The sequence below is a fragment of the Chenopodium album genome, chromosome 9 (assembly GCF_948465745.1).
Source record: "Chenopodium album chromosome 9, dcCheAlbu1.1, whole genome shotgun sequence".
NCBI classification, from domain to species: domain Eukaryota; kingdom Viridiplantae; phylum Streptophyta; class Magnoliopsida; order Caryophyllales; family Amaranthaceae; genus Chenopodium; species Chenopodium album.
In genome coordinates, this window is record NC_137842.1 from 59,241,820 (window position 1) to 59,252,459 (window position 10,640).

At 32.4% G+C, this 10,640-nt stretch overlaps 1 protein-coding gene across 1 annotated transcript; it reads left to right on the forward strand.

Moving 5' to 3' along the window:
* Positions 1-6,980: 6,980 nt before the first annotated feature.
* On the forward strand, positions 6,981-8,092 carry LOC145557823 (uncharacterized). Its single transcript, XM_081619003.1, has 2 exons — positions 6,981-7,487; positions 7,529-8,092. Exons 1-2 carry the CDS (start codon positions 6,981-6,983, stop codon positions 8,090-8,092), a joined length of 1,071 nt encoding a protein of 356 aa, XP_081475129.1.
* Positions 8,093-10,640: the final 2,548 nt, after the last annotated feature.

The following is a 10,640-nucleotide window of genomic DNA, read 5'->3' on the forward strand; positions in this document are numbered from 1 at the left end:
GTCATAAATACAAGGAAATTTCATAATTTCATCCCAACACTAAAGAATTCTGCAACACATTAGCAACCAAAGTTGATTCAATCATCAAATTAGTGTCATATAATTTCAGGAAAAAGGTACAATTTCATACTTTCATTCAAATTAAAGGCAAATATCATTCAATGGCTTGAGGTTATATAAATGATATGAAGATATTGCTAGAATAATATGCATCCTTGGTACTCACTGAAGATTTACGAAGGGAAGGAATTTTGATTTCCAACAGCAACCTCACAAGCAACAAAGTTTCATATCCTGTTTCAACCACAGGTCGCACCTGCAACAACATGTTATAAATCATCATGTTTTAGAAAATGATGAAGAGATGAAAATGGTGAATTCGGTTGAGAATTTTACTACAATAAATATCAAGTATTCAAGAGACTTGATCCTCTAACAAAGCTAATTAAAGCTATATTAAACTTCTGAATTCTTCTTGTGATCCCCTCTTCCTACCCTCTATTTATATAGACATCCTGATTTTCGCATTTCTTTTAGCTTACTCTCTGCCTTCTTCCTCAAGCACTTAGCTGATTCATTGTGCAATCCTAATTGTTACCTCCTATATCTAGTTCATTACACATTTACACAATATCATCAAAATTTATGCTGCAATTTCCACTTGATCAGCAAATAGCAATTTTATGTTGACAGCCAACTCACATACAAAAGCAAACCGAATATAGATATTATCATAACATAATCAGATGAATGCATTGGATTTCATTGTTCCTGTAGGCGGCAACATCTCACATGAGACCGCCTCACAATAAGTAAATTTTTACAAGACGATTTAGGGTGGCAACTCATAATGTCTTGCACAGTGTAATAAAACGGTTAGCTCTTCATCTAACTGCAAGACTAAACATAAAAATGGAAGTACAAACAGTATGCTAATTACCTAAACGATGGTAATGGCTTATAAAATTAGAAAATGATGGTAAGGCTTGAGGATTAGGAGAGACCATTTACCTATTCCAATATTGAAAAACAAATGCAGCCCAACTACGCGAAGAGAAACTGGAAGAAGCTTTTAGTCTCCTCTGAGGATTAGGAGAGACAATTTACCTATTCCAATATTGAAAAACAGATGCAGCCCAACTACGTGAAGAGAATCTAGAAGAAGCGTTTAGTCTCCTCTGAGTTTGAAGAAACTCACGAGCCTCCATATTCTTCTAGATCTCCTCCTCTTTCAGCCTGAAATCCAACAAAGCAGATCAGTGAGCTCCTCATTAGCCATTTAAAGAAGTAAAACTACAATCAGAGCTTAGAATGCCGAAATTCGAAAGCTTTGAAAAAAAAAAAAGACAAAATCATAAATCGATGCATGCATGAAACAAAAAATCCATCGATCAAATTAAACAATAGTAAAAATGGATCAATTAATCAAGCAAAGATGAAATACCCAAACAAAATCATGAAACTGACACTACCTAAAAATCTGAGCTTGAAGCTCTACACAAACCCAGAAACAATGGAACACTCAAATTGTAATCACCTATACAAGTCGAATTTGAGAACGCCACAGTAATCTGAAACTAAAATTGAATAACAGAAGACATCTCTAAGCCTTTAAGGTCTTGCTAAAACACAAAAAACTGTAAACTATAACAATGTTCTCACCCAAGCAAGAATGGAACAAAAATCAAACAATAGAACAGGAAATTTCAGTAAAGACAATCAAAGACTATTACCTTGCATTCATATAAGGGAGCTTCCGAACAAAGAGTATCTCATTAGCAGAAATAGTGGGCTCCATCTCTGAACCCTTCCTCTAACAGAAAAAAGTCATCTTCTTAGCAACTGCATTCTTTAAATAAGTGTTTAAGACATCTGCACATAAAAGTTGACCTGCATTACGTTTCTGCAGCATGATGCAGAAGACATGAACCACTATTTCAATCAAAAAATAAAACTGTGAAAATCCCACAAAATTAAACAATAAAAAACATCCTATTTCTAACCCTAAACCCCTAATAAGCAACGCATCACCCCCATTCTACATTCTCCAAAATTTCCACCCAAATCATAATCAATAATTCATAGAAAACGCATAAATCTACACTAATTCAGCAATAAATCAACACACAACCAAAGTCAAAACATGTTTTAGTACACAAAACAATATCCAGATGACTCAGATCCCAACAATTCAAAAAAAAAATCTTATGTTTAATTCAGTAGCAACCAGAACTTAAAATCTCAATTCTAGAATCACATCCAAATAAACCCTAAGCTAGATCAAAATTTATTCCAAAACATATTAAAAAATATCCTAGAAGACCGTTTTTCAAAAATCAGGACCTACCAAAGACACCATTAACTCAAGCTCGCGTCAAGTGACTTGAAGATCCAGATTACCGACTTATACTCGAGCCATAATTCCTGAAACTTGATACCTAAAAAAAAAAATTTGACAAGAAATTAAGGGCTGACCCTATAAACGACAAAATTAATCAAAAATAAAACCCATAAATCCCTTTTAAAACCCTAGATTAAGAAATCTTCACTAACCAGAATTTGACATACCCAGAATGCAAGTGAGTAAATTGATCAGGAGGTCCCGACATTAATTTTCGATCAAATTGAACCCTAAAATATTCAACCCACAAATATTAATGAAATTGGTTCCCATTTTTTTTCTCAAAATATATCGAAGTAAATCTGATAATAATTCACAAAGATTAAATCCGATTTTAAAACCGAAACGTGATGATTGAGAAACACATTACCTTGTAAGTTGCTTCAATAAATGGGAAACCTCATAATTTGCTTTAATGGAGGAACGAAAAAAGCTCGGAAGTTGCTTCAATGGACAAAAAAAATATGGAGTAAAAAAGTCTCATATTCGATAATTTAATAATAAAAAGAAAATAATTTAACCTCAAAAGCTATTTCTATGGAGGATCAGAGAACATGGAGAAAGGAGAGGAGAGAGAAAGCAACTAAGTAGAGAAAAAGACTTATCCAAAGAAAACCAAAGTAGCCTGCGTTAGTTAGTAAAAGGGTAAAGACGTCAATAAACTTTTTTTAGTTTTTTAGGGGTAGAATCGTCAGTACACTGTTCATAAGAAAATACCCATTTTTTCACCAATTTAGCTTTTAAGAGTTATAGATATGAAAGCTTAGACATTGATAGCTATATATTAACGTAATAAATATAATAGAGAGAAAAAAAAAAGCATTCTGCTTTAATTTACTCCTTATATTCTTTATAATATTAAGGTAATAAGGTGCATGTATTTTATGCTTTTGAAAGTCGTCATCTTGTAACAGGTACACCATGCATCCATATATTGATTTATTTGAGCTTTACTTGCATTGCAAACTTGTAACATTTAATTAATTTTTAGAGCACAAATTGCATATTTCAACCGTTTAATGCCACCAAGAAACATCCACCACCCCTTCACCACCTTCACCACTAATTATCTCCATTCAAGTTCGACCATGCTCTTTTGAGCTTCAGGAGAGAGCATAGCAGAGCAGATTGAAGCAGAGCAGAGCATAGCAGAGCCAAGTAGAGTAGAACAGATTTCATTATTATTATTATTTTTAAATATTAATTATTATTATTATTATCATTATTATCATTATTATTACTATTATTATTATTATTATTACTATTATTAATATTATCGCATTGTTATAATCATTAAATATTATTTTTATTATTAATATTAGATATTATTATTTTTATTATTATCATTACAAATTAATAATTATTATTATATTTATATAATATTTATAATCTTTAAATATTAATTTTTATTATAAAAAATAATTTATTATTATTTATAATAATAAGTATTATTATTAATATTATTATCATTATTTTTTTTGAGAAAATATTATTATTATTATCATTATTATTATTATTATATATTAATTATTATTAATAATATTATAATTATTAAATATTAATTATTATTATTATTATAATTAATGTAATTGATAAATATTAATTATTATTATTATTATTAAATATTTAATATTTATTATTTTTATTAAATATCAATTTATTATTATTATTATTATTATTAAATATTAATTATTATTATTATAATTCAATATTAATTATTATTATTAAATATTAATTATTATTATTATAATAATTCAATATTAAGTATTATTTTTAAGTAGAGCAGAAAAGAGTAGGGAAGAGCACAGCAGATTGAAGAAGAGAATAGCAGATTTCAGCAGAGCAGAGCAGAACAGCTCTAAAGAACGGGGCCGAATTAGCTAACTTTATTACTTGTAAATTTGTAATTGATTTCTCGTAGTAGCTTATAGTACTTTAACCAACTTTATTCCTTGTAATTGAATCCTAGTACTAGCTTATACTCTAACTATATTTATTCCTTGTAATTGATTCGTCCTTGTACTAGATTGTCGTTGATCCAACTTTGCTTACATGCTCATTTTTTTAATTTAATATTCTCTTCTTCAGATTAATCACCCCATGCATTTGTTTTTTTATAAAAAGTTTTTGCTTTAGAAAAACAATTTGTAAATTGTAATAGTGTAATACAAACAAATAAATAAAGTTTCTTTTTATGCACTAGCTTAAAAAAGTTTTGCATATATAGTTATTAGTAATATAATTGTACTCGTAAATGTTCGTAGCTATGAAATTGTTTCAAGCAAACTTTTAACAATTTTCGCGAAAGTATATTACTTCCTTTGTCCCCTTAATTATATGTCTATTTCTTTTATTTATTATTCACATATAACATAATAGAAAAAAAATAGGCATATAATTAAGTGACGGACAAAGTAAGTAAAAGAAAATTCAATCTTATCAATTTAGTGTTCGTGGATGTAACCTACCATTAGATTTATCTAACATTAATGGAAGGCATAGCTATCATGAGTCATTGTAGCTTGACTTGTTACCTATAATTATTTTAATAAATACTCCCTCCGTTTATAAATACTTGCTCCATTTTTTCACGCGCGTTGTTTTAGGAGAAATTGGAGAAAATAATAAAATATGAAGGTAGTGAGGTATGTGAAAGAATAAAAAAATTGTAGAAAGCAAAAGTAGTTGAGAGAACCGGAGGATATAGAATATGAAGTTAATAAAATATTATATATGTTAGGTCCACTAGTTGAGAGAAATGAATTAAATATTGTAAAAGATTTCCAAATAAGGAAATGGACTAAGTATTTAAAAACGGTCGTAAAATGAAAATGAAGCATGTATTTAAAAACGAAGGAGTAAAAAAAAAGGTGATATCTATTGAAACCTCCAGCACCACAAATCATAAATGTCATTTATGGCACTCAACTTTCAAAATTCGTGATGTTTGTTGCTCCACTTAAAATCTGTGTTGTACGTTGAAGTCTAGGAGTGAGCATAGCAGGGTACCCTGTAAAAATCTTGAGATCCGGAAACGAAATCTGTTGCAACAGGTTCTTAAAAATAGGAATCGGAACCGGAACCTGTTCAACAGGTTATTAACCGGAACCGGAATCTGCAGTTTCCGGTTCCGGAGCAGGTTACCCTATCTTTCAAAGTAAGCTTAAAAATTACTTGATTGTTTAGAATATTTAATACAAAATTACAAATACTTTTATTAATACCATTAATTAAACCTTTAAGAGTTAGATGAAAAATGAATAAGAGGAAGAAGAGAGGTAGGTGACCACTTTTATTTAGTTTTGATATAGGCTTTTATTCTTGGGCTTAAATGATAGAATCTGGTTTCACGTACCCTATAGAAAACCTATACTAATAGGATACCTTACAAGTTCCGGGTCTAAAATATCATTAGCCGGAACCGAAATATAATATAAAGGTTCCAGTTCTGGAACCTGCGATTCCGAACAGGTTTCGCTTCCATTTCAGGGTACCCTGAATTTTTGCTCACCCCTATGTTGAACACATTCAAGAAATAATTTGTGCTATTCTAACCAATTTTCCTTCATATATAAAAGTAGGTACACCAAAAAATGATTTTTTAATAGATAGAAAATATATATTTTTAGGTGCACCTTACATTCAAGTATGTATAATACATTTTTATACAGTGTAAAATGAAAATTAAATAAGGAGTATATGACAAATTATAACAGATTGAAGAAATAATGACAGACAAAATTAAGGGGTTAAACAAAATATAGCTGGAAAATTTAATTCAAACATGTCGGGATTAGCAATAATATTTTAGGCATCCCTAGATTCCCCACAACCAACCCACGTTAATTTTCCAACTACCTTACACCCAGCATAATTTAGAGCTAGATCTAGCAGGCTTAGCAGCCGGAAGTTGGTTAGTGTAGTTTATAATTTTGTTAGTCAAGGTCGTCCACAATTCCTTATAAAAATAAGTTTATTTAATCAATTCAACAAGTTGCTCCTTTAAATATTACTCCGTATGAGTAATTTTGTATGGAGAATTATTTTATTTTATTTTAATTCATGCACTTCCTCTTTTTATACAAGGCGGCTAATGCTTAGTGAGCTCTTTCAATGTGATCCCATGTTGAAAATTTAGTTTTTGGCAATATTAATGTCAAAAATTAGGTAAACAAATATTTTTAAGGGCATAATGTCTTCTCATTATTCTTAAAAGTTTAAAACTAAAAGAGATTATTAATATATATGAGGGCAAATAAGGACCAGTTATCTTAAATAATACTCTCTTCGTTTCTTAATACAAATTAAGCCTCTTTTTAGCATTTATAACTCACATAATAAAGAGAAAGAGGCTTTGTATTAAGGGACGGAAAAAATATTAGATTTCTTGAGCATCTTTACTAGGCAAAACAATAAAATTGGAGACTTGCTATTAATAATAAAGGTCTCTTGAGCCAAATAGAATTGTTATGTTGGGTCAGAAAGAGTAAAAGACCTGATCTCTCAAAACACTAGGTTATGGAATGCTGCTCTCATTAGGGAGAGAGTTGTTTGGTCTACGGGTCAGATGATTATGGAAATGGAGCTACCTTCTTCTGAGGAGAAGGATGTGCTTTATTGGGGAGGTCACGCCTCTAGAAGGTATACGGTTAAAACAGGGTATGCTTTCTTAATGAGTGAGTCTTTTTTGCAACAGGTGGAGATAGGAGATACTGCTTTTTACAAACTCATTTGGAAGCTCAATATCCCGCCCAAATGGAGCTTGTTCCTATGGAAGCTTGTTTTGAATGGTTTGGCTGTTAAGTCAAACCTGGCTAATAAAGGGCTGAATTTAGTGGTTAAGTGTGATTCTTGTGGTAGGACGACAGAAGACTTACAACATCTGTTTAGGATGTGCTCTTTTGCGAGATATGCTTGGGAAAACTGTCCTCTTCATATTTTATCTGAAGTGGATGAATCTATTCCTTTGAGACACTGGATTCATAAATATATCTTGCTTTTTCATAGCGAGGATGAAAAGAATAGTGAACGGAGTATTATGTTCGTTGGGGTTCTTTGGAGTCTTTGGTTAACTAGGAATGAGAGAGTCTTTAATAATGAAGGTGGTTTTTTGGCTGACCTTTTCAGGTACTGCAACGCCGGAATGCATACTTTATTATCTATCTGGCAGAGAATGGAGGGTTGTATCCTTCGGAGGAGAAAGGGGATAATAGTGCTCCGCCGGGATTTGTTAGGGTTAACATTGGGAGTGAAAAGGACTGTTTCACTGACACTAGGGATGAAAGACTACAAGTGACCATAATGGCGGATGGCTCTTGGCATAAGAGTACAGGGAATGCTGGTATGGGATGGGCCTACTCCCTTGAGAAGACTATCTTTTTGGAAGGGGGAGGGGACTTTGATAAAGCGTTTTCAGCACTGCATGCGGAGGTTATGGCATGCTTAAAAGCGATACATTGGGCAAGGATGAAAGGACACCAAAGTCTACTTATTTTTACAGATTCGATGGCTCTTATACAATTGATTCAACAACCAAGAAGAACGGAAATAAGGATGCTCTGGACAATCCAGGATCTGATTCATTCAGGAGAGAGGAACTGCGCTATCTGGAAAGTAGGAAGGGAACAAATTACTCTTGCTCATGAGATTCCTAATAGGTGTAGGGTTAATTTACATGCTTTTGCGCATTAGTTTCTTTTTTTAGTTGCTGTTGTCAAAAAAAAAAAAAAAAAAAAGAACTGTTATATAAATAACATGTCTGTTATATTAGGTCTTTTTTGCCAATTTTATAGTAGTGTTTAATTAAAACACTCTTGTTTAGAATACAATCAAAAGTCATTAATTTCAACGTAAAAAATGATCTACATTAATTCATATACTCCATGTTTTCATCTTTAGACCCCCCGCCCCTTCCCCATTGAACGACAACTGTCTTTTCCTATCATATACTGATCCATTTTTTTTTTTGCGATTGTTATCAAACATGCTTGTACTATATTAAAACATCTTGACTCAATGTTGACACCATTAAATATTGAAATACCCCAACTCGTGATGGTGGCTAATGAAGTTGTCGCACTTTGATGATTTATATGTTGTTCACATACAATATGTTATGGTCGATTTTCAAGCACGTACGACGTCGCATGTCGAAAGAAGCGACACACAATTGGTTAACTAGCTCAGCGAGGGATAAGGATTGACCAAGTCCCATAATGACGTCACAAGATCTTTTCTCAATAGCATGTTTATCCAATATAATTCAAAGTCCAGCAGGTTTTGTGTGTGGCTGGCCACACCGTGTGGCCAGCTAACACACAAGTAACCCCCGATAAAGTAACCCCTAACTAACCTAGTAACTCCTGACCAATTTACCCTTGATCGACCTAGTAATCCCTAACTGACCTAGTAACCCCTACCCGACCTAGTAACCCCTAACTAAGTAACCCCTAGCTAGTATCCCCTAACCGACCTAGTAACCTATAGTAACCCTTCACCGAGTAATCCCTGACTGACCTAACCAAATAACCCCTAGTAACCCCTAACCGACGTAATAACCAACGTAATCGCTTACACAAATCAACTCAATACATATTTCAATTTTAATTCAAAACCCAAAAACTTGAGCAATAATTGACAAAGTAATAAGCATAATTACACAAACAAAACACTAGCACCTACGTCATCCTCAACATTACAATGAATCTTGTAAATACAATGAAGAAAATGATACAATTATCACTTCATAATTACACAAGCTCGAGCAAGACGACGAATTGGGAGGTGAAGGATCTATAGCGTTAACAAGACCTACCATTATCACTTCATCTTCCTCATCCTCTTCTTCTGCACCTCCAAGCTACGAACCCTAAAAAAACAAAATCTGGAAATTGGGGAATTTATTGAAGAACAGAAGAAAAGAGGAGAGAAAATCTGGGAATTGGGGAATTAATTGAAGAACAGAAGAAGATGGAAAACTAAAACTAAAAAGGGGAAAATCTGGAGAATGAATTTTGTTGAAATAATCTGGAGAATTAATCGAAGAACCAACAGGAGAAAAGAGGATAGAGAGAACGTGATGTTAAAAAAAAAAATTGTGGTTGGCCACACCGTGTGGCAGCCACAAACCAAAGTCACGTCCAAGTGAGACCTTCAGCAAAAAGATAGGTCCAAGACCTAGTCTTCCAACGGTCTTCCTACATTTCCGGGAATTTATTAATGGTTTTAACGGCACTTGTAGTTGGCATTATAAATAGCTAGGGTTAGTCACTTGTAGTTGGCATTATAAATAGCAGATTATTTCATAGTGAAACGGTGGTCTTGCACTCACACGCATTTTTTCCCGCATTTGGATTTTGTGCGTCATCAAAACACGTTGTCTCTCATTGTTTTACTTATTATTTACGTAGTTTCCAAATTATAATCTCTAGCCGTCAAATGTCCTAGCCTTAGGTCGCCCTTAACATAAATTTGGCATAAACAATTTGGCGGTCACCATGAGGCCGATGACTAGATAGTCCCTCTAATCAGTTCAGTTCAACTCTTATTCCCCTCTCTCTAAAATATTCACTTTTCAGTTCTTTTCAGTTCAGCTCCAATCAATTCAGTTCAGTTCATTTCATTTCATTTCAATAAATATGAACAGACCCTAAGATGCAAGACAATATGGAGAATACATGTTTCAACTTTTTTTTTTTTAATTTATCTTTTTATTTCGGGTGACGTAGAAGTTAGGATATTCTCACAAGACTACTGTCCAATAACTTTATTAAATAAAAATAATAAAATTATTTTCTTAGAACGGAATTGATATTATATACTTCCTCCATTTTCTTTTAGATGCAACACACCCTTTAGCGCGGTAATTAAGAAATGTGGGGTTTACATGATATAATAAACTTTAAAATAGGATGAGTGCTTGTTAGGAATGTAATTTAGTGGGCCATGTGCTTTAAATAAGGGATATGGTATAGTTTTTCCCTAGATTAACTTTTCTTTTATAGTGTGTTGCAAGTAAAAAAAACGGAGGAAGTACGAAGTATGTATGTTTAACCTTTTTGTTTTTATCTAAGATAGCAAGGCCAATTGAAATAAAATGAGCGGTAGTTTTCTTTTACTAAAAGAAAGCAGTCAAAACATTTTGTTTTTAAGTACAACGAAATTTTAACTTACAAAGTTCATTTGATTTAAAATTGAATTCCAATATTATAACGACATACTATAACAATTGTTGCTTGAG

Bases quoted from the DNA above. Each gene is read 5' to 3' on its own strand.
- LOC145557823 (XM_081619003.1), top strand. From the start codon at position 6,981: ATGGAGCTACCTTCTTCTGAGGAGAAGGATGTGCTTTATTGGGGAGGT. The intron at 7,488-7,528 runs GTCTTTAATAAT...TGACCTTTTCAG, and splicing joins GGTTAACTAGGAATGAGAGA to GTACTGCAACGCCGGAATGC.